Below are 24,759 nucleotides of genomic sequence, written 5' to 3'. Positions count from 1 at the left end.
GCCACCGGATAAGAACTTTAGAGAAATGTTCTAATGTTCTAGAATTTCCAATAAAGGCGGGAATGATTCAGAATAGATAAACTTGAAAGATGAAAGACTCAAAGAACTCCGGATTTGCCTCTCTTTAAAACAGACATTTCCCCAAATTAAAGCCGGGGGGCGCAGCTATCGTCATCCCTGCACTGCCTCTGCCATTCCACGTCTCTCCATGTATCCACCTGTTCCCGGCTTAGCCCTAAACTCTTTCAGATCAAAAGGGCCGTGATCTACTATACTTTATTGGGATTTATTGGGATTTATTGGATTTTAGCAATAAACTATTAACGTTCCCAGCCGGAGTGCTGTGCATGCGCCACAGACGCCACACATTGCTTCCCGTCGATTTCCCCCTTTGGCTTGCACCAGCCACACCCCGTGACCTCTCAACAAGCTCCGCCCCTTTTCCAACCGGAGCATCCGATGCAAGCGAAGGAGGAGTACGATGCATACAGCGTTGGACGGAGTACTCCTGTGCAAGGCTAGCATCTTTATTGTCTAAGCCCCCATTGGCTTGTACAGTTTATCATTCTGCCTACGCCTTTAAGACCTCCACTATCAAGCATTGCCACCCACAGTTTCTTCCCAAGCCTTGCATAACAAAACTGGGGCTTTGCAATGGGAAAAGTCTGGGATTAGACATGTTTGATTCAGCCCTAAGGCTACTCAATTGTTTATTTCTGGAGCATATACCCTATCAATTCCCGAGACATAGAAAAACAAAGCAGGCTATGACACTGGCACAGATCTTTGTGACACATACCGGTCCACAAGCCTTGCGGAAATTTAGATCTTTTGCCCTATCAGTTGTACAAAACACCAGATCCCAGCTATGTTTAGGCCGGATGTCGCAAAATCCACTTGTATACGTCGCTATTTCTTGGTACTTTTAGCCGGCAAGACATCTCAAGGACACCTGTTTATTGAAATCAACATAGCATAAAGACAATCCGTCCATGAGCTTAAGCTGCTAAGTCGACATTAGGCAATCAATGAATCTATTTTACAACTTGCTTCGTTGGAGCTGAATCTCTCCATCTCTCTTTGTTTCCGGCCCAGCAAGGCGTACCTGTCGCTGCGCCCCTTCCAGTTGTTCAACAACAGCGGTGAACGCAGCTTCAACGTCGTGTTCCGATAGCCATTCCGTATTTGGTCTGCCAGTCTCGAGCAACAAGTGCAGCCTCTTCTTCGTGTGTTGCAAAAATAGTACCTTTCTTGTCTATCTGGCTATGCACAATACCCAACAACCCCAGCTGTATGCGGCTGCCTGGTTTGACTATACAGCCCCAATGCCTTGTTGATATTTTCAGGTGAGAACGTGGCCTTACTCGAAGAAAACACTTCTTCGAATGCAAGGCCAAGAACGAGGGAGTCGTCTAGTGCCAGCGAGCCTCCGGCTGCGAAAGCACCGCCGTGAGCATGGGCTGCGTTTCCGACTAGAGTCACTCGTGACCCAAAGACCCAGTTTGGGAGGGCATCTCCCACGAAACTGGGATAAAGATTTGTGGATAGTGTGAGCTCTGTCAGGGCTTTGAACGTGGGATTCCAGTCCTGAGCGCTGTGAGTCTAATGGGTTTAGACAGGTCAGTTGGGAGTGTACCTTGTATGCCCCTCTTAAAAATTCCACACTGCCAAATTTATCCCGCAAAATGCATTTCTCCACCTTCTCTGCTGAGCGCGGGTCATCGTATGCTTCAACGGTGGTGTACTGGTCCTTGCCTGGGTCTTGTCAGAGCTATTCAGGCATGAAACGCTGATTCTTCCACTTAACAAGCCCAGACGCAAAGAAGTTGTCTTTAGGGCCCCACTGTCATTATTATTAGCAATGATTCTGACACCCTCAACACAGTGAGAATATACCCAGTGTATCGAATCAGCAGGCAAACCAGGGATCTTGCCTTCTACCAATGAGGCATCAAACATCCGCCTGATGAATACCTTCCCACTGAACTGTAGCTTATAATCCGGGATGAACGATTGTCTGACACTCTGAACTCGAATTAGCAAGAACGCAATAACCAAAGTTATATCACGAACGGATCGAATCCCATCCGCCCCAATGAGGATGTCTCCGTAGGCACTACTTCTTCCTACCCCTCTGGTCCCAGGAAATGGCAAACGGAGTGATCAACCAATATTCACTGATCATCAACCCATTTGGTTTCACCGTTCTTCAAACAACACTATTAGGAACCATGATGGGGGTTGTATCATTCTTTTTCTAATAACAGCGGCGATAACCTTGTACCACACCAAGGTAAGCCAGGTCCGAACATTCTTGTGAACGTGGACTGAAACTTGCAGAACTGCCGAGCATGGATATCACTCTTTGCATACATTCTAGGTGCTCTTTCAAGCATCCTTCTACTAGGTTAGTAGTTGTCTTCTTTCAAAAATATGATCCACTACTGATGGACCCGACAGCCTTGCCCTGGTCCAATCGACGGTCTCATCGCTGGAATCTGGATTCGATCTACTGTCAGCATCCCATATGCCATTGTCATGATCTGGGCTGCCAATGCGTCAGCGGGTCATACGAAGAAAACTACTGTCATTGCGCTTTATCACATTGGATACGGACTGGGAAATATTATCTCTCCGCAATTATTCCGGCCGGAATGGAAGGTGAGTTAATAATTTGTGCTAGCTTGGGTTGTCATACTAACAAAGATTCTAGCCTCGCTACACATCAACTTGGATTATTTTGCTTGTGGTAAGTTATATTTTAGAGAAGCACTCGCGGAATATTTGGCTTACAGCGCTTAAGGTTGCTGCAATCTTCCGTCAATCATGATTATCGCACTCAGGATCTACCTAAGCCAAGAGAATAAACGTCGCGACAAGCTCGCGGAAGCTAATCGGGTCGCTAGCAATGGGGTTGTCGGGACGGTTGATTCGGATGGGGGCAAGGTCGCTCGAATTGTGGATAATAATCAGTTTGATTTGGGAGAATTTGACGTTGTAAGTCTTCCTTGACCGGTTTGTTGATCCTGGGATTTGATACTAAATCAGAACAGCCGATATCTAGGTACTCTGAGGGTAGGCTTTCTGGATACGTATATTCGGCCTGGAGCTTTAGAGGCTTGGGATTCTTGAATTTAAATAACTACGCTCTATAGGTGGTAGACCGTTATTATCCTTCTATTGGGTTGCTTATTTTGCGCATCACTTTCCTGTGCCTCTGGATAACTATCGTGTGTTATATATAGTACCAGATACATACGGGTCATTAGCACCGCTATCACTGCCTCGAGTACAGTATTCGGTCATAATTTAACATTGACTTCAAAGCTTAAAGCACAATAGGTTCCATCTAAAGTTGTGCAATCACATTCCTATGGCGTGAACCACCCTGCAAGGATCCGACACACAACAGTCGGCCTGAATGACGTGCCAGATGATTTCCAAGCACCTCAATGCACCTTATCTCCTCGGTTCTCCTCTCTGAATTGCATTTATTCACATCCTATAATGCTTCTCACCGTATAACCACTATGAATAAATAGTTATTCGGCCCATACTTCAACCGTCTACAACAGCCCACCATGGACATCCAGGAAAGACAACCTCTCTTAAACTCATCAACTTACTCCAACGTTCCATCTCACAGCTCTCAACAAGAACCACTCGGTCTCTCATCCGACGAGTTTCCGACACCCTACCCTGACACCCTACCAGGGACACCTTACAGAAAGAGCATCAACTGGTCCAGCGCATACATATTAGTCGTTTCGCAAGTGATTGGAAGCGGTATATTCGCAACACCAGGCTCAATAGTCAGATCCGCCGGAAGCATAGGATTGACTCTGCTAGTATGGCTGGTTGGGACGATAATATCGGCTTGCGGGCTAGCCGTCTCGATGGAATTCGGATGCATGCTACCTCGCTCAGGAGGAACAAAGGTAAAGCGCATCTGCATAATTACGGAATGCTGTTCGGCTAAATTTACTTACTTGCGCAGGTGTACCTCGAGTATACCTATCCCCGACCGCGGTTTCTCGCATCAAGCCTTATAACCGCCCAGGTAGTGCTCCTGGGCTTCACGGCGAGCAACTGCATTATCTTTTCGAAATATGCGTTCTTCGCGTTTAGTATTCAGCCCACTGAGCTTCAGCATAAGGTTCTTGCTGTTGGTCTCTTGACTGCCATTACTATTGTGCATGGCTGTTTCTTGAAAACTGGCATCTTCATCCAGAATGTCCTTGGTTGGGTGAAGATATTTCTCATTGCTGCGATGTCCTTGGCGGGGGTTTGGGTGGTTTTTCTGGGTTTGTATGGAGATACTAATAATATATCTCCAGTGCCAGGGGTCGCTAGCTCATTTTCTTGGAATTCGATGTGGGAAGGATCGAACTGGAGCTGGAGTCTACTTTCATCGGCTTTGTTCAAAGTCTACTACTCCTACGCTGGGTTGAGCAATGTGAACAACGTCCTCAGTGAGGTCCATGATCCCGTGAAGATAGTCAAGACTGTGTGTCCTACTGCGCTAGTCACAGCCGGTGGTCTATACTTTCTTGCGAATCTTTCGTACTTCCTCGTCATTCCGCTGGAAGAGATCAAAAATAGCGGGGAGTTAGTAGGTGCACTGCTATTCGAAAGGTTGTTTGGGGAGCATATTGGAAAGATATTCTTCCCACTTGCTATTGCCATTTCAGCTGCCGGGAATGTGATGGTAGTGACCTTTGGCTTGGTACGCTTTTGGGGCTACTAGCATGGATTTGAAAGCCGATGTACTAACATTTAGTAGGCACGTGTGAATCAAGAGATAGCGCGACAAGGCTTTCTTCCATGGCAAAATGTTCTCTCGTCCTCGCGGCCATTTGGGACTCCACTGGGTGGACTTATTGTGCACTATATCCCTTCTGCCTTGGTCCTCGCCCTACCGCCACAAGGGGACGTCTATAACTTTATCCTGGACCTGGAGGGATACCCTGGACAGATGTTTTCCTTGGCAATCACAGTCGGTCTGCTGGTAGTGCGATACCGGGAGCCTCATCTTCCACGACCCTTCAGAGCGTGGTTGCCGGCTGTCTGGTTACGGGTTGTAGTATGTCTAGTCCTGCTAGTAGCACCCTTTATTCCGCCGCCGAATTGGCGGGACGTCGATTTCTTCTATGCTACATATCCACTTGTCGGGATTGGAATGTGAGTAGCAATCCTTCCATGTGTGAGTTTTACCTTGTTAACAAACACAGTATGCTCTCTGGTGTTCTCTACTGGTATGTCTGGACAGTGTTACTCCCACAGTGGGGAGGGTATCAACTCGAGGAAGAGAAAGAGATTCTGGCCGACGGGACTAGCATCATCAAGCTCGTACATTCATATGATAAGTGAATAAGTGAATAAGTGACAGCGTGACGCATATCATGCTCACTTTATGGATTGGTTGTTGGCTTCATATTCTCATTTGGGAGACAATATTTATAGGATGCTGATTCTGTCTGTAAGGCAGGAGTCCCTAATGAGTAGGTGGATAATATCCAGGACTTGTCCACTTGTAATGCATGTAAAAGATGAGGTTTGAGTGACTTCCCAGAGCAATTGTGCACAAACAAACAGATCGAGGCTTCCTCCTTTCTTCTTCCTTCCCTTCCTTCCTCTCTTCCTCTCTCTTCCTCTCCTTCTCTCTCTCATTCACTCTCTCATTCTCTCATCCTCTATCTTCCTTTTGGTCTCTGCTTTTTCCTCGTCTCTTTCCTATTCACCTTCCCCCATATCGAATACAGCATACGGATCTCTCTCTCTCCCCGTTTTGCTGAAATCACAACTGGATTTCTCAAGTCACTTTTCCCAGTTCCTCGGAGTCGTCCCCGAGCAAGTGATTGCCTCACCATGGCATCGATGCCTGTGAGGCCCGATAGGCCGCCTCCTCCGTGTCCCTCCTGGGTCTTCTCTGACAAGTCCGACACCCAGTTAGTATTTCCCACTTCACAGGGCTGAATGTATCCATCTAACGAAACCAGCGTTGCCAAAGATCGCTGTTGGTTTGGTATAGACTACATCCCCTTTACATCCCATTTCACAGATATAACCGGGGCCAGGGCAGAAGTCATTGGGATGGGAACCGTCGATCTCGCCACCATGAGCCCGCCAACTCAGACCGATCCGGGTTCGCCTTGCACCCTCCGCTTGAAGAATGTTCTGCATGCCCCCGCAGCGCTCTGCAACATCATCGGAAAGCCAGTGACGGAAGATTACACTGTTATATGCGGCTCCACTGACTCAGATTACCCCGGTTTTATTGTGAAGAACACTAATGGTAATATCGTGGCTTACTTCAAGCCCAAGGATCAAGGGCCCGACCTGTACCAAGTCCAGCTTGGCAAGCCTCCATTAGGCCATGAGTTCGGGATTTCGCCTCTGTGCCCTAACGGGAACTACCTGATTCACGCCTTCTGGTCCCAGCGTGAACGGCACAGATTTGTAATCTTGAAATTCTCTGGTCTGATTCGAGCCTCAGGGGTCGAGCGATTCACACCGACCGAAAAGAAATGGTTCACGAAGAACCGCATGTCTGAAAAGGCAATTCGTGTTGCGTACGGGTTGGACCCCAACAGGAAGGAACATCAAGAGGAATGCCGTGCCATCATGCGGATTCTTAAGTGCCAAGCCGAAAATGAACCGATCATCTTTCCCTAATAAGATCCGGCGTGTCTGTTGAGAGGAATGAGAGGAACCAGTTTTTATAGCTGGATGGCGACTTCCCAGGTGTGGTTGGGGAAATCGTCAAAATCATTAATCCCCAAAACTCCATATGTGTTCGAATACCCCAATGAAGCGACATCGCAATGGCCATGCCTCCTTCACACATAGTCTGGTAAAAAGGTAAGACGGGCTGAATGTCAAGCCCGTCCATCCCAGTTATCGAGATAGAAGCAATCGCTTCTTATGCGTTGGGATTACCTATGGCGCTAACCCGAAAAGAGTAAACAAACGCTCTCGAGATATATAGCTCACAGCAATAAGTCGATATCCTTGGATGCCATGGTGATGAATAAATGACACAGACAGCCCACATCCTGTATTAATGTTGCAAACCTAGTGTTTCATGAAGCAACTTATGCAAAGCCTTGAGCAATAGAGCTCAGCTTGAACTTCCATGAGTCGGAGCTCTATCCGTTGCATGCCTATGTCGCAGATGGTCCATTGGGCAATATTTGCGAGTCATGAGTCAATTGAACGCCTGTTCATATGCGACCAAGCCCACACAATGACTCAACCTTGCAAGTGAAAGCAATGTGGTACGTAATAGCCTTGGAGAAGCCAGAAGAACGTCCGGCCCAGCGTTTTTCCTTGCCAAGGCGGTCAGGTGATTCCCGATTAAATTTGTCCGAAATGATTCCGCCTCCAGTTCACAGAGTCCCCATTCTCAATTCCACATCACACTATTCATAATGTTCCAACGGACCATCTTCAGACAGGCTCAGGCCGCCCGCTCCATCCTCTCCGCCTCTTCCCCCTCCACAGCATCGCTGGCGCTGCGACGGACCACACAACAACCACGTCTCCCGGCTTTCCGGCCATTCGCTCCCCGGTCTACCCGTCTCTACTCAACGGACACCAAGGAAGCCGCCGAAGCTGAGAAAACCGAGAACGGAGAGAACGCAGAGGCCGAGGATCCCGTCAAGAAGGAGCTCGAACAGAAGACCAAGGAAGCCATTGAATTCAAGGTAAGCTAGTTCCCCATACTGGTAGCTCCGCAGGTCTTTCGCAAGCGAATATTAACCCAAACTTCTTATTAGGACAAATGGCTCCGCTCCGTCGCCGAATCCCGCAACCTTGTTGAACGCAACAAGCGCGACATGGACGCCGCCCGCAAGTTCGCCATCCAAGGTTTCGCCAAGGACCTCCTCGACAGCATCGACAACTTCGACCGCGCATTGCTGGCCGTGCCCGCGGAAAAGCTCGCCGCTGCTAAGACCGAAGAGAACAAGGACCTCCAGGATCTCGTCGACGGTCTCCACATGACCCAGAAAATCCTCCTAAACACTCTCCAGAAGCATGGTCTCGAGCGCTTCGACCCCTCCGAGAAGGTCGACGGCAAGGCCCAGAAGTTCGACGCAAACTTGCACGAGGCTACCTTCATGGCCCCGGCTGCTGGCCTCGAGGATGGCGATGTTATGCACGTCCAGAGCAAGGGCTTCCGTCTTAACGGCCGCGTTCTGCGGGTGAGTACCACTTAAGATTCAAGTTTTCTAGCCGAGTATTATGACTAACTGCTTTCTTCGTTTATAGGCTGCCAAGGTCGGTGTCGTCAAGAACGCTTAAATCGTCGACGATAACTTCGATTCTTAATCCTTCGACCTTCTGATCCAGCATTTTCAAGTTTCTTTCATTTCTCTCTGTACCATATGTCATACATCATGATCACGATAGGGTTCTATACTCGGATACGGCTGGCTTTTGGACCCGGGAAAATTACTCTTCCTTGCTACCTTTCTGCTTGTCTCTTGGATTCGGCTGTATGATACACCCTTGTTGCATGTGTCTGGAGGCGTACGGATTGTCTCATGTTGGGGGTATCTTTCACTTGTTTTGTGACCTCTGTACCTCTATGTCCCCCGGTAACTCTCTCCTCCTCACTGTATAATACACACTTCTTCGGGGCACTGTTATAGCCTCTGGTGTTCTTCATTCTCCTTCCGCCTTCGGTAACTAAATTAGACTTTAATAAAAGACAAAGCTGGCTATGGTCTATATCTATTGGAATCCTAGCTTAGTGATATCCATGTATATATCGATATTCCCTGATGAGACCTCGGGAGGAATGCTATATCTTACATATTCTCCATAATAATGACAGTATAGTACAAAAGTATAACCCAACAATCGCCCGACTCACCTGAGCTCAACTCCAAGCTCTCCAACTAGCTTTTCCCGGACCTTCTGATGCATCTCATTACTCTCCTCGTTCGTCAAAGTCCGCTCCAAGCTCCGGTAGTTAATGCGGTAGCACATGCTCTTGCGCGAAGTCTTCGGATGCGTAAACTCATCAATGAGAGTAACATCCTCGACAAGGTCCCCACCAATCCCACGAACAATCTCCATAACATCATTCTCATGGAAAGGCACAGCCCCACCAGCAGCACTGTTGCCACCCGTCACTGCCGCAGGAGGCAACCAGAAAGCAACATCCTTATAGCAAGCCGGGTGCTTCGAGAAAGGCTCAAAACGGGCAATATGACCAGCCCGGAACTGCGACAAGAACCGCTCATCACGCGACCAGAACAGCCGAATATCAGGGATATTGAAGAGAAGCATAGCAATGCGCTCAATGCCCAGACCAAACGCCCATCCAATCCGATCCGGCACATCCGAGTTGATCAACAGATCCTGCTTGATAACGCCGCACCCCAGAATCTCCAGCCAGTCACCTTGCCAGAACACCTCTAGCTCCCAAGACGGGCTGGTGAACGGGAAGTAAGCCTCGACCCAGCGCACCTTGAGCGGCTCCTGCTCCGCACCACCGCTACTCGCCGCAGCGGCCTTGCTCGCTTCCGTGAAGATCTTAATCACCATCCGCTCGAGGGAACGCTTCAGATGCGCAGCGACAGCCTCGACCTCCTCGGCGCTGTGGTGCTCGTCCTGCAGCGGGTTCCGCTGCGCGTGGATAGTCGGGTTCGGATCCTCGACTACGACGTCGTGTCGGGGGATCTTCTCCACATCAGCCATGATCCGCGCCGCTGTTTCGGTTGAGGCGGAGAGTGGATCCGTCGCCGGCCGCTTCCATAGCATTGCGCCCTCCATCTGGTGGAAGACGGGGTAGTGGCTGCGGTCGATCGCGTCGCGACGGTACACGTCTGCAATCACGGTGTAGCCGACCTCCTCTGGACGGGTGTGTTCGTTGCGGGCGATTTGCTGGAAATATGCCTGTTGGTGTGCGCTGGTGTGTGTGCGCAGCACGGTCTTGTCGTTCACGTAGTAGGTATCTGTGCGGCTGCGGCCTGGGTGGTCCGCGGGGAAGCCGAGGACATCGAAGTTTTGTCTTGTTGAGACGACAGGGTTCTTCTCTGAGTAGTTTCCATAGCTCGGGGCTGGGAATTGGCTTTCAATGAGTTTGCGTGTAATGGCGAGAGGATGGTTGTCGTCGAGGTAGAGTCGTCGTCCGATATGAGATAGGATTGTATCAGGGGTGTTGGTCCACTGGTCGGTTGGGTAAGTCTCCCCTTCAAGCTTGAGGCTAGATTGTTGCTGAGGTGTTTTGGAGGTAGTGGTTGCTTTCTGTCCACTCCGGCGAGCTGTAGTTGAGCTCCATTCGCGGTTGAGGGAGAGAATGGGAGTCCGTGGGATGAAGCGCGGAATCGCAATCTGGGGCCGGATTGAGGCAATTGACCAACGGCCACTGCTTGCACGCAGGGCTCGGCCTGTAGCGAATAGCCTCATGGTTGAGTTGGGCGTTGTGAGAATTGTCCGTCAATGCTATCAACCTATCAACATATGTTCGGGTCGGCGAAATTAGTCCCCGAAGTACATTGTCGAGTCTGCTCAACCAAGAATATAGATCGCTCAGCATTTACCTCTTTTTAGAAGAGAGAGACGTATGATTTAAAGATGTTTGAAGGTCTTTCTAACTCCTGCAGCTCTTAGCCGGAATCATTTTAATCTTATTTCTAAATTGAGGCTTCCCTGTCTACTACGCAGTTTGCTTCACATTATAAAATATACATCTCTTTTAGTACACACTCGAACCAGAACAAAAGTAGGCTGTCGGTTGATATTGCGTCCTATTCCAGCTCTTTGCTTTTCCTTTTATACATGCGACATTGTTGGAGTGCAAATACTATGTACCCCATCTGCGCCGAGAGAAACCCGCGAAACAATATATCAATAGGGTAGCCCTAACTCTAGTCTTTAGAATATTTATACCTTTTATACTCCGATTACATCACAACTATATACCTCTAGAGTTCTTGGTAGCCTTTATGCATATAGTATCTTGCCCCTCCCGTAGAACCCCTCGGTTGTCCGACTCCAACCGGCCAATATCCGTAAAAACTCCGAAGATCCGCATAATAGCCGATTCCCGTCATATCATCCTTTCTATAGAAGCTTATTATAATGGCTGTATGCGCAAAGATACCCTCGGCGTCCAATTCAACGACCGAAGCAGGATGATATAGTGCCTGGGCCAGGGCTGTATGTCCCATACCAGATGTTATCCGGGGCAAAGGAAAAGACCGCAAACCCGAGAATATGATTGGTGAAAGGGATAGCCCCCATCAAGATACTCGAGCTGATTGGCTGTTTCTTTACATTCGGCGGCTGGCCGAGTGGTTTCGGAGTCTGATTTGTCTCCGTCGGTATTTAAAAGGGCCAAACTTGGAAAAATTACGTCAAGTCACGTTCAAAAAGCCGAGAACAGGCCAGAAAAAATTACATATCTTTCTGACTCTCCCCGCCTTTTTTTTTTACTGTGTATACTTAGGGGTCTTGTTTCCCAGCAAGATGGCAGACAGTGGCAAGATGTTGGAGGCTGCTCCTCATTCCCGGGTCGTGCCCGTTCAGACGCCCGCGCAGTCAAAGCCGAAGCAGCTGCATTACCCGTTTTGGTTTGGGGGTTCGGCCTCGTGCTTCGCGGCGTCCGTGACGCACCCGTTAGATCTAGGTACGTTCTCAGTTATCCACTCAATTATGTACTATATGCTGACTCGCCCACAGTTAAGGTAATTGGACGCTCCAAGCCGTTCGAGACAATGGCCCATGCCCGCGATTCCGAGCCCCGGCGCTGATATCTGTTTGTCGCATAATAGGTCCGGTTACAGACTCGTGCGCCCGATGCGCCGAAGACTATGGTCGGGACGTTTGTACACATCTTGAAGAACAATGGCTTCACAGGGTTATACAGTGGTGTATGTGCGATCCCAACATATGGTTGATAGCAAATACCAATGGCTATCAGTACGCGGGTACAGTTGGCTAACGATGGGATGGATTGGATATGGTATAGTTGTCAGCTGCGATGTTACGTCAAATTACATATTCCACAACGCGCTTCGGTATCTATGAAGAATTGAAATCGCGCGTTGCTCCCACCTCAGACCGCGCACCAAGCCTGGTCACCCTCATTGGCATGGCCTCCGCCTCCGGATTCATCGGCGGCATTGCAGGAAACCCAGCCGATGTTATGAACGTCCGCATGCAACACGATGCATCCCTCCCTCCCGCCCAGCGCCGCAACTACCGAAACGCAATCCAGGGAATCATTCAAATGACCCGAACAGAGGGATTCAGTTCTCTCTTCCGCGGAGTGTGGCCTAACTCCACCCGCGCAATCCTCATGACTGCCTCGCAGCTCGCTTCTTACGATACATTCAAGCGCTTGTGTATTGAGAAGGCTGGCATGGCTGATAATCTGAGCACACACTTCACAGCCTCGTTCATGGCGGGCTTCGTTGCTACCACTGTCTGCAGCCCTGTGGACGTGATCAAGACTCGCATTATGACGGCTTCTCATGCGGAGGGCGGTGGTCAGAGCATCATTGGTCTTCTGCGTGATATCTGCCGCAAGGAAGGCCTGGCATGGACTTTCCGTGGTTGGGTGCCTAGCTTCATCCGTCTTGGTCCTCATACCATTGCCACTTTCCTCTTCCTCGAGGAGCACAAGAAGCTTTACCGCAAGCTGAAGGGCATTTGAAGATGCAAAGAGTGATTTATTCCTTTTTGTGAATCTCCTTTCCCCCGCCGATTCTTCCCAATCTTAAAACAACATTTACGCCTTCTGTCCGATATATCCTCGGTATATACGATTTCTTGTCATTTCCTCTGGTTTTCTACTTGGGTGGTGCACCCTGAGACTCATGCACACCATTTTCATTTTGGCTTGTATATAGCTTGCATTCTTTCGGATGTTTCTTTCATCAGAGGTTCGAAAAAAGGCCGTCCCGGGCCTCGAAGCATATCTAGATCATGGCCCTGTGGCCTTGTACAGTATGCTGGATGATATAATTTTTTTTCTTGTCGGAGGTGGGATTACATAGAATTAGATTTATACACACTGAATCGCATACAGAGCATTTCCGCAAGGACATCATGGTTCCTGCTCTATATTCTAGGTTGTCTTTCTGCAATACAGATGAATGTACAACAAAGGAACTGCCCATACATCAAAAGAGTCAGAGCAAGCACCAGATAAAAAACATTTCCCTTTACAATACGAGTTTATCAACACCCTTTCTTGCCTTACACGGACGGAACGACCTAGAAAAATGTAGGGGTTGTGTCCCCGCGTGACCCAGTAGAGTACATTGGAACTTGTCGATACATAAAAAATTTGACACGGCTCACTTGACCAACCAAAAACAGCTGTTGATTATCTACTTGTCAAGGTGGACAGGGAAGTTGCCAGCCTCTGTTAACACAAGTTAGTATAAATGAACACATATCCAGAGGAGACTGCTAGGTGCGTACCGCGCTGACCGTCCCAACGATCGGTCCAGGCCTTGGGGCAAAGAGAGCGGAAGGCGTGGTAGAACTGTGAGACGCTGTTAGAAGCTGCTGGGATTTGAGGGTATTGACGGTGTTGATATTACCTGCTTGCAGGGGCGGAAGTCCTCGCCCTTGGCAGTGGTGCACTTGTAGTAGTCGACATAGTTTTGCCAGCAGTGCTTGGTCCTGCCGAGCGAATCAACGTTAGAAAAATATAAAAGGCACCCGAATAATAGCTTATCACGTACTGGTTCTGCTGGGGGAAACGGGCATCGTAGCCTGCGATTCAATCGAAAATTGTCAATTACACCATACATCAGCCGATCGGGGGAACATCGGTCCACGCGCATGCGACGAGCGAAAGAAGCGGAAAGATATCAAGGTTTACGCACCAGCTGCAATTATATTAGCCATTGACTCTCTATAGGACTCATGGCCCCGGTTTTCTCGGGAGGGGGTAGTGGACTTACCAGTCACGAACTTGAAGGGCTTGGTCTCGAGGACCTCATCGGGGTCGGCTTCCGGAATAGCACCCATATTTGCGATGTGCAGCTTCTAGAGAAACAACACAGAGGAAGAATTGGAGTGGAGTGGAAACAGAGGAGGGGAGAAAGTGAGCCGGGAAGAGCGACGTTGGGTGATTGAAGCTGTGAAGTGCCGGATACGACCGCGGGCGGTCAAGCGAGAGCCACTGAGCGTCTCGCTTTTACACCCGAGCCAGTCACGTTCTCGGAAAGCTGGTGTTCCAACCTCGTCCTCTATCCCACTCTTCTTCTGCTACTCCAGGGTTGAACCACTGATCTCGCCATGTATCCCACTCGCATGCTGCGGATGCAGCCCACTCGGGCCTTCTACTTCCCTACTCCTGTATGTTCTTCCCTTCGGCAATGATCTTGTGATCATACGATCCCTCGGTTACTAACTCATGTCTGTAGAAGGAGCAACAAAGTGGTACGCATCTCTGAGGTCACTAAGTCTAGTGATAACCAGAGCCATTTAGCATGGCTTTACTTTTATGGGGATAGCCATTGAACTAACCATGCGCCTACAGCCCACACTATCTCCCAGCGTCTGCGCCAGCTCAAGCGTGTGCCCCCCGAGCTGCTCCCTATCGGTATGTGCTATAATCATGACTTTGCGATCGGAAATCGAGCTAACGGTCTATTTGATATTTAGGCTTCGTCCTTGCGTACGTTTCTCCCTGTTTGATACTATCTACCGCTTGGTGCCAGGAACCTATTGTCCGACACATGCCGGAATTTTATCCCCCATGACCCATCACTGGCAATCGAGCTCATGTCATTCCCTGATGCTAACTCATAATTTAGTGTTGCCATTGGTGCTGCTGTCTACTCTTGCAGCAAGAAGCTGATGACCGACAAGACCCTGCGTCTCTACCGCAACAGCCCCGAGAGCCGTGAGCACTAAATGTACCACTATGTTTCTTTGAGCTCTCAGAATGCGATCCTCAGTTTTTGGATTCTTGCCACTTGTATTGTTGATTAGGAGAATTTGAAGCCGATGGGCATGTTTTGAGAAAAGCCAGTGGAGAAAAAAAAGGAACGGGCTCGAGCTTCGAGCCGTGTATATATTCTGGCTTACCGGGCCTGAATCCTGGTGGTGTAATTGGCAAATTGTACTGTGGTGTGAGACTTGCGTTTTTTGGTTCATCTTCGTCGTAGCTATCGTAAAGTGTAGCGTGCTTCACTCGGGCTTCGGCCCAGCAACATCTAATTGTTCCAATCCCTGCATGGGATCCTGGGGACGACTGCTTGCAGACAGAGCCTCCTCTGCCGCTATCCTATCCTCCTCACTGACAGCATGTTTGGCCAAATACCCCTCCTGTATGGCATACCGGTTAGTATAGACCGCAAGTAGGTATAAAATCGAGTCCAACGCACCTGTTCCCAGATCGCAGTCTTGCTGCCTAGGCCCTCGTTGGCATCCTTCTGAGGCTTCGCAGCGGCGACTTTGATCGTGCGCCCGTAGATCTCGCTGCCATCCATATTGTCGATTGCCTCTTTGGCGTCTTGCGGCAGATCAAATTCCACATATCCAAATCCACGGTGAACTTCGGTGGAGTTGGGTTGGTCTGGTTTGGGCAGCGAGATATCAACGACTTCGCCGAACGGAACGAAAGCTTCCGCAAGTGTGTGCGCGGTCACTCCCTGGTCAAGACCTCCCACGTAGACGGTGCTCTTAAGCCGCGTAGTTTCGCTCATGATGTGTACGTAGTTGCGCTTTGGTTGAAATTGGTAGGTGTTTAATACGGGTGGCAATATGAAAAGATTGCACGTTGTAGTAGAAGAAAAAAGTGCGTGCAACAACAAAGAAAGCTTTAAGCTTTTCTGTTCGAGAATCTGAATCCAAGCTGTATCTTGCCATCAGCTCGAAACGGAAGATTGATATCACGTGCAGCTCACCTCGGAGAGGTGTTTTGGCGAGTCTCAAAGCGGTCTAGCGTGTGTTCCCCGGTCCCTCCAAGTCCAGGAGGCCACTTGGTTACTGCTATACTTGGAACATCTAGAGTATCACCCCATTGTCAATTATTCATAGGGGGTGGTTCTTGATCCCTCTTCTTCCTCATTACTTGAGTTTCATTGTTTCTTGGGTGATACATTTTACATCCTCTATTGGTCTCGATCCTCACCGAAACATATCTCCCCTGCCATCATCATGGTGCGTCTGAGGGAAATCCCAAGGACGGCCACCTTCGCCTGGTCACCTGGGGCTGCGTCGCCATTGATCGCAACTGGAACTCGCGCTGGCGCTGTTGACGTCGACTTCTCCAACAAGACATGCCTCGAGCTGTGGGATTTGGGCCTTGACCGCGAAGATGCGAGCGAGGAGCTGCAGCCGCTAGCTAAGTTTGATACAGACTCCGGGTAAGAGTGCCTTTTGGAAATTGAACGAGAATGAGCATGCTAACTGATTGATGTAACTAGCTTCAATGACTTGGCCTGGACAACGTCCGAAGACAACAAACGGGGTGTGATTGCGGGTGGCTTGGAGAACGGCTCGCTGGAGTTGTGGGATGCTGATAAGCTACTTGCTGGATCTAGGTTGGTTGAACTCTACATCTGAATCATACTCCTGGGATAGTTTGCTGATCATACAATTTCAGTGATGCGTTGATCTCAAGAACCACTAAGCACAGCGGCGCCATCAAGACCCTTCAGTTCAACCCGAAACACCCGAACCTTCTGGCAACCGGTGGCGCAAAGGGAGAGGTAGGCTGCGATTCGATGGTAATTGGATGGATATGTGGCTAATTACTGGGTAGCTCTTCATCTGGGATCTAAACAACATCGAGAACCCATTCCGGTTGGGCAACAACGCCGCCCGCACAGATGATATCGACTGCTTGGATTGGAACAGGAAGGTTCCTCACATTCTGGTCACTGGTAGCAGCTCCGGCTTTGTGACGGTCTGGGATGTCAAGACGAAAAAAGAGAGTCTGACACTGAACAACAAGGCCCGAAAGGCTGTCAGCGCAGTCGCATGGGACCCCGAAAGAGTACGTTGGCACGTCCTACGTTGTTATTTCAAAATTGCTGACCATTTTCACGTCTAGCCCACAAAGCTCATTACATCGTCACCGCTCGAGTCAGACCCGGTGCTTTATGTCTGGGACCTGCGCAACTCCCACGCCCCGGAGCGGGTAGGTTACTCATTCAGAGTCCAGGTGTGACCTAATACTGATATTATTTGTATAGACACTCACAGGCCACGAGTCCGGTGTGCTTTCACTTTCTTGGTGCGAGCATGATCCTGACCTCCTCCTTTCTTCCGGCAAAGATAACCGTAATATCTGTTGGAACCCCCAAATCGGCCAAGCATACGGAGAGTTCCCCGTGGTCACAAACTGGACCTTCCAGACCCGCTGGAACCCCCACAACCCCAACTTCTTCGCAACCGCGTCATTCGATGGAAAGATCTGTGTCCAGACCCTCCAGAACACGAAGAGCGATAGCGCCCAGGCCATTGCCGATGACAACCAAGCCTTGGACGGCGAAGACTTCTTTAACAAGGCGCAAACCCAGCCCCAAGTCTCCAAGTTCTCTCTCCCGAAGGCTCCTCGCTGGCTTGAGCGGCCCTGTGGTGCTACATTTGGCTTCGGAGGTCGGGTCGTTTCGTTCGGTCTGACTGAGAAGGGCTCTCGTACATCCAATATCAAAATCACGTCGTTCGAAGTTGATGAGACCGTTGGCAATGCCACCGAAAGCTTTGAAACTGCATTGAAAGAGGGCGATATTCGTACTCTCTGTGAGTCGCGCGCTTCAGGTGCTTCCAGTGAAGCAGAAAAGGCAGACTGGAAGGTGATGCAAGCTTTGATTTCCGAAAATCCACGCAAGGGCTTGGTGGAGTACCTTGGATTCCAGGATCAAGCTGATGAGGCCGCCGATAGTCTCGCGCAGCTTGGTTTGGACAAGAAGGAAGGCGAGGACACCAACGGCGCTCCCGCCAAACCCGCTGGAGTCAAGAAGCACAAGCGTTTGCAATCCATGTTCGATGCGAACCCCGAAGGTGACAACTTCCTCTCTGAACTGGCTGCTTCCAAGGGTGCTCAAACCAACAACCCATTCCAAATTTTCAATGGCTCAGAAAGCCAGGCAGAGAAACAAATTACTCGCGCTTTGCTCCTTGGGGAGTTCGAGAAAGCTCTGGACGTTGCCCTCCGGGAGGATAAGATGTCCGATGCTTTCATGATTGCTATTTGCGGCGGCCCCAAATGCATCGAAAAGGCACAGGAGTACTACTTCTCCAAGCAGGCCGCCGGTCCGAACTATATGCGCTTGCTCGCGTCTATTGTGGGTAAGAACCTGTGGGATGTGGTGCATAATGCCGACTTGTCAAACTGGAAGGAAGTTATGGCTGCCTTGTGTACCTTTGCCGACGAGAAGGAATTCCCTGATCTCTGCGATGCTCTCGGTGACCGCCTGGAGGAGCAGATTCAGAACAGCGACGATAAGAGCGCCCGCAAGGATGCTTCTTTCTGCTTTTTGGCAGGCTCGAAGCTTGAGAAGGTTGTTGCTATCTGGGTTGAGGAGCTCCGCGAGAATGAGCAGAAAGGAATTGAAAGCAACACTGACAACTCTTCCTTCTCCATCCATGTCCGTGCTCTGCAAGGTCTGATCGAGAAGGTTACCATCTTCCGCCAAGTCACCAAGTTCCAGGATACGGAGCGGAACAAGGACTCGGATTGGCGCTTGAGCGTCTTGTACGACAAGTACATTGAATATGCCGATGTTGTCGCTACCCATGGACGCCTGCAAATTGCTCAGAAGTACCTCGACCTTGTCCCCGAGAAGCACCCCGAAGCTGAAGTAGCCCGCAACCGCATCAAGCTTGCCACAAGACAGGCACCCCAGCCGGCTGCCGGAGTCAAATCTGGCTTCAAGCCCCTCCCGCAACAGCCCAATATGTACCAGCCGGCGCAAACTTTCAACCCTGCTGCTACTCCAACACCAGTTGCTGCTCCTAACATTTATGCACCACCTGCGCCTGCTGTTACCCAGCAGGCTAATCCATATGCGCCCCCAGCGACCTCCTCGCCAGCTCAGCCTGCCAACCCCTACGCTGCTATGTCGACAGGAGGCGCCTACGGATCGGCAGCTGGGTACCAGCCAACTCAGGGCATGAGGCCTACCAGTTATACTCCACCATCTGCATTCGGCGGACAACAGCCCGCAGGTGCTGGTGTCCCTCCCCCTCCTCGGGCGTCATCTAACCAGTCGCCGGCCAACACAGTCACAACATACACCACGGCCACTGGCCTTCCTGCATGGAACGATCTGCCAGAAGGCTTTGCGAAGGCTCCTACACCCCGCCATGCAACTCCTGCCGCAACCTCTGCGCCAATCGCCTCTCCTTTCCCCAACCAGTCACCGAATATGCCCCAGGGACCTCCCCCGGTTGGTGCTCCACGCGCACCATCCGTGCCTCCCCCACCAAAGGTGGGCTCGGTGCCTCCGCCGCCCCGCATGATGTCGCCGTCATCTGGTGGGCAACCTGGATCTAACATCCCTGGGCCTTCCCCGCCGCCCCCTGCCAACCCATACGCTTCTCTCCCTCAGTCACCGCCGTTGGCTCCGGGGTCAACCATGTCCCCCCGGCATCTATCCCCCGCGGAGCGTCGCCCTACAACGCTCCTCCTAGCGTGCCACCCCCAACCAACCGGTATGCACCAAGCCCGGCCGCCCAGGCAGCGAGCCCGCAACTGCAGACTCGTGGCCCAGTGGCTCCACCTCCCCAGGCCTCTGCCTCGCCATACGCCCCACAGGCAGTATCACAACCCCCTGCGGCAAACCCATATGGACCCACCACTCCCATTGCTACACAGCCTCCACCTATGGCCCAGGGAATCCCACCGCCGCCTCAAGGGTCTCGGCCTCCAACAGCCCAGTCGCAGAGGCCGACTCCTCAGGCTCCCAAGTATCGTGAGTAACCTCAGTTACCAATAATTAGTTCCAGTCAACTGACCCTTATTACAGCCCCCGGTGACCGTTCACACATTCCTGCAAACGCACAGCCCGTCTTCGAGATTCTGTCGGCGGACATGCAGCGCGTCAAGACCCGGGCCCCTGCGGCATTCAAGGCACAGGTTGATGACGCCGAGCGCCGCTTGAACATCCTCTTTGATCACCTCAACAACGAGGACTTACTCAAGCCGAACACCGTTGAGGACATGGCGAACTTGGCTCGCGCACTCCAGCAACGCGATTACAATGCCGCCCTCGCTATTCATGTTGATATCATGACCAACCGGACTGACGAATGTGGCAACTGGATGGTGAGTGAACCTTGCTTGGTCTTATAAGCTTTGAACAGTCACTAACAAGTATAATTACAGGTCGGTGTGAAGCGTCTGATTAGCATGAGCCGCGCTACTCCGTAAATGACGCCCTTGTACCTTGTCGAGTAAAGGGAATGCTAAAGGCTTGGTATAACTTATGTATTTCTGGCCTTGTTTTTCTCTATACTTCAGCGTTGCTCTAAATTTTCTCATCTTCCTTGTCCATTCAATGTTTTATAATTAATGTCTTGCGTATTTTCTTCCGTTCCTCTTCTCTCCTGGGGGCATAGGTCCTAGCATGAGCAAAGCATAAAATTTCCAACGTTTCCTAAGTGTGATTTGATTGATACTATTCACTACATGATGCTTTCTTATTTAGACTGCGAGATAGAGATGAATCGAATGAGGATGTGGCTTTCGTTTTACTGGTCAATGGATACATATACTAGGATTCAGGCTATAATTTAACCAAATGCAATCGACTACATGAAAATATGAACCCATACATGCCTAGATAAACACCTAGAGAATCCATTGCAATCTATATACATTCATACAGTCGCACCAAAACCCCGCGACTCAACCCGATCAGCGTCCACCGACGGGAAGGCTACCAAGCCGTCCTCCGCGACTAGCAGGGAAGTTACGCGCACTCAACAGCGCACCTTTCACACCGCGAATATCAGCCCTAAACCCAGCAATAGCCTCATCCTCCGCCTTCCGCAGACCAGAGCTATCACTCGAGCCCGAGGTATTGGAATTCCAGACCCCGTACGTCGACCCAGTAGAGTACGTAGGACCACTATAGATCAACCCATCACAATAATGATGCAGGTCGGTGAGCCGGGTACGCATCGAGTCATCCAGCGTACTGGCATCCTTCTCCGAATCAACGATCTCACGCAGCTTGGAGGTAATAGACTCAACACGGCTGACGTGGTTGTTAACCGCCGTCGATGGGGAGAAGGCTGCCGAGTCCGCCGAGTTGACGGGGCCAGTGGCACTGAGCAGTGGCGTCGGCTCTGAAATCGTCTGCGTTGCGACGTCCCGGTGGAACAGCTCGGTTGGATCCGAGGTGATCGACGAGGCGTCGTCTTCATCTTCATCGCTGGAGGGCTTGCTCTTGCGTGCAGTTAACTCCGCCGGGATCACGGATACGGTCTTCTCCAGCTTCTCGTTTAGCTTTTGCAGGTTCGCGTCTGCTGTGCTGGCGAGCTCGTGTCGTGCGCTCGTTAGGCTCGCTATCATTGGTTTCACGAGGTACTCGCTTGCGCCGTAGAGACTTGCTCCTAGGCCTGTGGCGCCGTATAGTGTGTATAAGAGGCTACGCATTGTCACGAGGGGAGGCGGCTTGGATGGCTCGAACAAGAATTCAGGGTATGTGATTATTGGGGGGACGTCGCGGGAGGCGGGTGTTGGCACTGGTGCTGGGCGTGATTGAGGCATAGTGTTGGAGGGTGGTGAGGAGGTGGCAGGATGAGAAGGAGTGGCTTGGTATTGAGTGGGTGAGGTAGATGGTGTCTCCTCCTGTGTCTTGTCCTCGGCTGGGGTTGAGGTGCTTGCCTCAACATTGCGGGAGATTCCGAGGACTTGCTGGATATCGTCTGAGCTCAGGCCTTTAGATTCGAGAAATGAGACTTTGCGCTCTGTTGGTGCATCACGGATTGACTCGTCTTCTAGGAATTTGGATGCTTGGTCTAGGAGAGCTTGTCGGGATGTGGAGGCTGTAGTTGCGGGCGCATCGTCGGAGGTCGGCGATGGCGACTCCTCGGCCGTCTTATTGGGCCTCTGCCAGGAGGGAATAGATGATGATTTGGATGTGTCGTCAGGCATGATGGAATACCTGACAATTCGCCAGAGATATGAGAAAGCAAAGGCGTTGGGGTGTTGTAAAGAGGAGACGGAGCCTTCCCCGGACTTGGGGCCATGTGAACCCGACCTCGGCTGTTTCCAACGCCGGTCTACACCTCAGGCATCAATATTGCTGTACATCTTGAGATGACACTGATGTATGTTCACGTTGTACTAAAATAGGATCTTGTTTGAGAATAATCCAAATATAAATCGTGCACATTCTATTTTAATTGTATTTAAGTACATGTAGCTATTATATGTCTTAATATGGGAAGTTGAATAACCAAAGATACCATCTTCACCCAAAATAGCCTACACGTAAGACGAAGTCATACCACCTGGCTCCAGGTCCTATTGAAGGCTATATAGATCTACACCAATTGCTTCTACATTTTATCTGGATAGATCTATGGCATATTGAAAAGATCATCCCCATATAGTTCAAAAATGGCGTATATACTCGATACCGCCCGGCAGAATGGACCGTGCAGTACTTCATTCGTTCATCCAGCGTCAGCGACTGGACACCTGGAGGATCTGAAACCTTAGAGAAAAGTACCTGTGAGTATGGCGCTTCCCCCAGTTGGTCTTACTGTTTTGTGTTCCTTCCCATCTGCCCACGGGGTCGGTTAGATCCCAAATCCCAGGGAGAGACCAAAACCTGCTCCCCCTGTAACAGTGCGCTTTGTTCGCATTGCCCGTATAGAAAAGCAATCTGTATCTTTCCGGTTTGCTGCTCCGCTTCGCACTGGATGAAGTGATTGGATATCTTTCCTTCTTCTCTCTCTCCTCAGACTGCCCCTCCCCAGAGGCTTAATGGCTTAGTTCATACTGCCACACACTTGCATATCGACCTTTTCTGTCCCGCTTCTTTTTGCTGTTCTGCTTTCTGCATTTTCATTTCCCCAAGACTTCTGTCACACTCCATAAAGCCACCATGTCGCTCCGTCGATCCCTTCGATCGCGAAAGACGCAAGATGACACTCCAGAACCAGATGCTAACATGACCACCAGGTCTACGAGACAAACTCGTGCATCTACCGCATCTGCTTTAGTTTCAGTCTCCCGATCTTCATTGAATTCAGGAGATCGAAAGAGATCTCTCCGTCTTACTGTCAAAATGCCTTCTAGCAAATTGCGGGAAGCTACGGGTGCTGGCCGTGCTACTGGACGGCGCTCAGTCAATGTGTTCCGGGAGGATCCCATTGTTTCGGGACCCCGCTCCAGTCGGAACCGAAAGAAGATTGTAGAAGTTGCTACAAGCGACGAGGAAATGGACGATCAAGAAGAGGATGAAGTCGACGATGAAGATGCACCCGGAGATGACGATGAAGATCAAGATGCCGATATCGACGCTGGCGCTGATGGCGACATTGATATGGATGACGTCCAGCCCCAGCCTACCAGGCGCGGTAAGGTCACTCCTCCGTCTCGCGCCAAGCCGCCCAAGAGTGTGGAAGCCAAGGAGATGGATATGGAAGAAGACGAAGAGGAAGAAGAAGACGAGGAAGAGCCTATTTCCGATACGGATGAAGACGCCGAAGCCGAGGCTGAAGATCAGGACGAAAGTGCCGTTCCAGATGTCAATGGTGATGATCTAGATGAACTCGATGAAGAGGACGAAATAGACGACGATATGGATAGTGATGCCCTCGCTATGCAAAGTGGCAAGACCACCAAGCGCCAGCGAGGAAACCTGGGAAATGATTTCTTGCAACTTCCTATGGGTGAGAAACTGCAGACAGTTGAATTTTGTCGAAACCGAAGCTGACTTAAAATAGAACCCCAGGTCAAGAAGCATTTGACCGCTGAAGAACGCCAGATGCGGCGTGCAGAGATGGCTCGGCGAAGAAAGAACCTGAGTGAGAAGCGGAATGAAGAGGAAAAGGTATGCGCAACAGGGCACTTTACAATACGCAGACCATTTGAGAACGGCCGCTAACTCTGAATAACAGATGGACACAATTAATCGACTGCTCAAGAAGCAGGCCCCCAAGCGGCGTGGTCGAGCTGCGGCAGCCGAGGGCGCTGATGGCACCCCCGGCCAGGAAGCCGCGGAGACCGACAAAGCTGACCCTACCATGGCGCGCTGGGTCAGTGGCTCAAATGGTTGTAGAGTCAGCGTGCCAGAAGAATGGCTGGGTACCCCTGCCGGACGTGTCTTCGGCGCACCCACAGTTCCTGCGGGAAAGATGGTGGAAGAAGTTTGATGTTACATGCAGAAACTACAACGGATTGGCGCTTATGGAAGGATTTTCTACTGAGGTATTCGGGAATGGACTACATCATTGCAAGGGGCTAGGATTGATTTTCTGCGTGTGTTGCGAACGGCGTTCAAAAATGCCTCTTCGAAACGTCAAGGTTTAAATGTCGTGCAATACATCGACTAGTTATTTCAAATGTTTCCAGTTATCCAGGTATGCCGAGAAAACCGGCTTTTGTATTCAATTAGTCCGAAACCCTCATTAGTACGCGGGCTAGTCGATTCTAGGTCCATTCAATACTCTACCCATAACTACTCCGGAACTGGCCGCTGCGCCAACCTGGATATATATAACGGCCTCCAGGGCCGGTCACAAGACCTGGCAAGTGTGGCACAGCAAGACACATGGTGCCATGTACACTGGAGCCTCGGAGCGCGGCGAAGA

The 24,759-nt window shown here is 50.4% G+C and overlaps 14 protein-coding genes across 14 annotated transcripts; 9 read left to right on the top strand and 5 right to left on the bottom strand.

The window, feature by feature from the left end:
- Positions 1-1,039: 1,039 nt before the first annotated feature.
- N7489_007723 (uncharacterized protein) lies at positions 1,040-2,133 on the bottom strand (the record flags this gene model as incomplete). The annotated part of the gene is made up of 5 exons (XM_056713473.1): positions 1,040-1,255; positions 1,282-1,587; positions 1,637-1,761; positions 1,789-1,843; positions 1,897-2,133. Coding segments are annotated over 5 exons (939 nt in total), but the record flags the coding sequence as incomplete, so codon positions are not given.
- A 693-nt stretch (positions 2,134-2,826) lies between these two features.
- N7489_007722 (uncharacterized protein) lies at positions 2,827-3,073 on the top strand (the record flags this gene model as incomplete). The annotated part of the gene is made up of 2 exons (XM_056713472.1): positions 2,827-2,997; positions 3,065-3,073. The coding sequence occupies 2 exons, from the start codon at positions 2,827-2,829 to the stop codon at positions 3,071-3,073; spliced, it is 180 nt and encodes a 59-aa protein (XP_056567187.1).
- Positions 3,074-3,581: 508 nt separating this feature from the next.
- N7489_007721 (putative methionine permease) lies at positions 3,582-5,370 on the top strand (the record flags this gene model as incomplete). Its single annotated transcript, XM_056713471.1, has 4 exons — positions 3,582-3,938; positions 3,998-4,726; positions 4,784-5,181; positions 5,232-5,370. The coding sequence occupies 4 exons, from the start codon at positions 3,582-3,584 to the stop codon at positions 5,368-5,370; spliced, it is 1,623 nt and encodes a 540-aa protein (XP_056567186.1).
- Positions 5,371-5,868: 498 nt separating this feature from the next.
- N7489_007720 (uncharacterized protein) lies at positions 5,869-6,675 on the top strand (the record flags this gene model as incomplete). The annotated part of the gene is made up of 2 exons (XM_056713470.1): positions 5,869-5,948; positions 6,000-6,675. 2 exons carry the CDS (start codon positions 5,869-5,871, stop codon positions 6,673-6,675), a joined length of 756 nt encoding a protein of 251 aa, XP_056567185.1.
- A 755-nt stretch (positions 6,676-7,430) lies between these two features.
- Positions 7,431-8,304, top strand: grpE (mitochondrial nucleotide exchange factor MGE1; the record flags this gene model as incomplete). The annotated part of the gene is made up of 3 exons (XM_056713469.1): positions 7,431-7,706; positions 7,779-8,204; positions 8,272-8,304. 3 exons carry the CDS (start codon positions 7,431-7,433, stop codon positions 8,302-8,304), a joined length of 735 nt encoding a protein of 244 aa, XP_056567184.1.
- A 570-nt stretch (positions 8,305-8,874) lies between these two features.
- Positions 8,875-10,419, bottom strand: N7489_007718 (phenylalanine--tRNA ligase; the record flags this gene model as incomplete). The annotated part of the gene is made up of 1 exon (XM_056713468.1): positions 8,875-10,419. One exon carries the CDS (start codon positions 10,417-10,419, stop codon positions 8,875-8,877), a length of 1,545 nt encoding a protein of 514 aa, XP_056567183.1.
- A 1,062-nt stretch (positions 10,420-11,481) lies between these two features.
- On the top strand, positions 11,482-11,765 carry N7489_007717 (uncharacterized protein; the record flags this gene model as incomplete). The annotated part of the gene is made up of 2 exons (XM_056713467.1): positions 11,482-11,641; positions 11,695-11,765. 2 exons carry the CDS (start codon positions 11,482-11,484, stop codon positions 11,763-11,765), a joined length of 231 nt encoding a protein of 76 aa, XP_056567182.1.
- Positions 11,766-11,995: 230 nt separating this feature from the next.
- N7489_007716 (uncharacterized protein) lies at positions 11,996-12,670 on the top strand (the record flags this gene model as incomplete). Its single annotated transcript, XM_056713466.1, has 1 exon — positions 11,996-12,670. One exon carries the CDS (start codon positions 11,996-11,998, stop codon positions 12,668-12,670), a length of 675 nt encoding a protein of 224 aa, XP_056567181.1.
- Positions 12,671-13,349: 679 nt separating this feature from the next.
- Positions 13,350-13,998, bottom strand: N7489_007715 (cytochrome c oxidase subunit VIb; the record flags this gene model as incomplete). Its single annotated transcript, XM_056713465.1, has 6 exons — positions 13,350-13,384; positions 13,444-13,507; positions 13,566-13,647; positions 13,710-13,740; positions 13,854-13,856; positions 13,932-13,998. 6 exons carry the CDS (start codon positions 13,996-13,998, stop codon positions 13,350-13,352), a joined length of 282 nt encoding a protein of 93 aa, XP_056567180.1.
- Positions 13,999-14,268: 270 nt separating this feature from the next.
- N7489_007714 (uncharacterized protein) lies at positions 14,269-14,889 on the top strand (the record flags this gene model as incomplete). Its single annotated transcript, XM_056713464.1, has 5 exons — positions 14,269-14,328; positions 14,397-14,412; positions 14,513-14,575; positions 14,638-14,650; positions 14,790-14,889. 5 exons carry the CDS (start codon positions 14,269-14,271, stop codon positions 14,887-14,889), a joined length of 252 nt encoding a protein of 83 aa, XP_056567179.1.
- Positions 14,890-15,165: 276 nt separating this feature from the next.
- Positions 15,166-15,683, bottom strand: N7489_007713 (RNA-binding protein; the record flags this gene model as incomplete). The annotated part of the gene is made up of 2 exons (XM_056713463.1): positions 15,166-15,303; positions 15,363-15,683. 2 exons carry the CDS (start codon positions 15,681-15,683, stop codon positions 15,166-15,168), a joined length of 459 nt encoding a protein of 152 aa, XP_056567178.1.
- A 454-nt stretch (positions 15,684-16,137) lies between these two features.
- On the top strand, positions 16,138-20,359 carry sec31 (putative protein transport protein (SEC31); the record flags this gene model as incomplete). The annotated part of the gene is made up of 9 exons (XM_056713462.1): positions 16,138-16,346; positions 16,407-16,523; positions 16,586-16,691; positions 16,745-16,978; positions 17,036-17,122; positions 17,178-19,464; positions 19,539-19,901; positions 19,956-20,254; positions 20,315-20,359. The coding sequence occupies 9 exons, from the start codon at positions 16,138-16,140 to the stop codon at positions 20,357-20,359; spliced, it is 3,747 nt and encodes a 1,248-aa protein (XP_056567177.1).
- A 486-nt stretch (positions 20,360-20,845) lies between these two features.
- On the bottom strand, positions 20,846-22,090 carry N7489_007711 (peroxisomal membrane protein PEX14; the record flags this gene model as incomplete). The annotated part of the gene is made up of 1 exon (XM_056713461.1): positions 20,846-22,090. The coding sequence occupies one exon, from the start codon at positions 22,088-22,090 to the stop codon at positions 20,846-20,848; it is 1,245 nt and encodes a 414-aa protein (XP_056567176.1).
- A 958-nt stretch (positions 22,091-23,048) lies between these two features.
- N7489_007710 (PAPA-1-like domain-containing protein) lies at positions 23,049-24,321 on the top strand (the record flags this gene model as incomplete). Its single annotated transcript, XM_056713460.1, has 3 exons — positions 23,049-23,838; positions 23,893-23,999; positions 24,067-24,321. 3 exons carry the CDS (start codon positions 23,049-23,051, stop codon positions 24,319-24,321), a joined length of 1,152 nt encoding a protein of 383 aa, XP_056567175.1.
- Positions 24,322-24,759: the final 438 nt, after the last annotated feature.

The sequence above is a fragment of the Penicillium chrysogenum genome (genome assembly GCF_028827035.1).
Source record: "Penicillium chrysogenum strain IBT 35668 chromosome Unknown utg000004l_segment0_segment0, whole genome shotgun sequence".
NCBI lineage: Eukaryota > Fungi > Ascomycota > Eurotiomycetes > Eurotiales > Aspergillaceae > Penicillium > Penicillium chrysogenum.
Note: the sequence above shows the minus strand (reverse complement) of the source record. Positions and strands in the feature narration are given on the sequence as shown.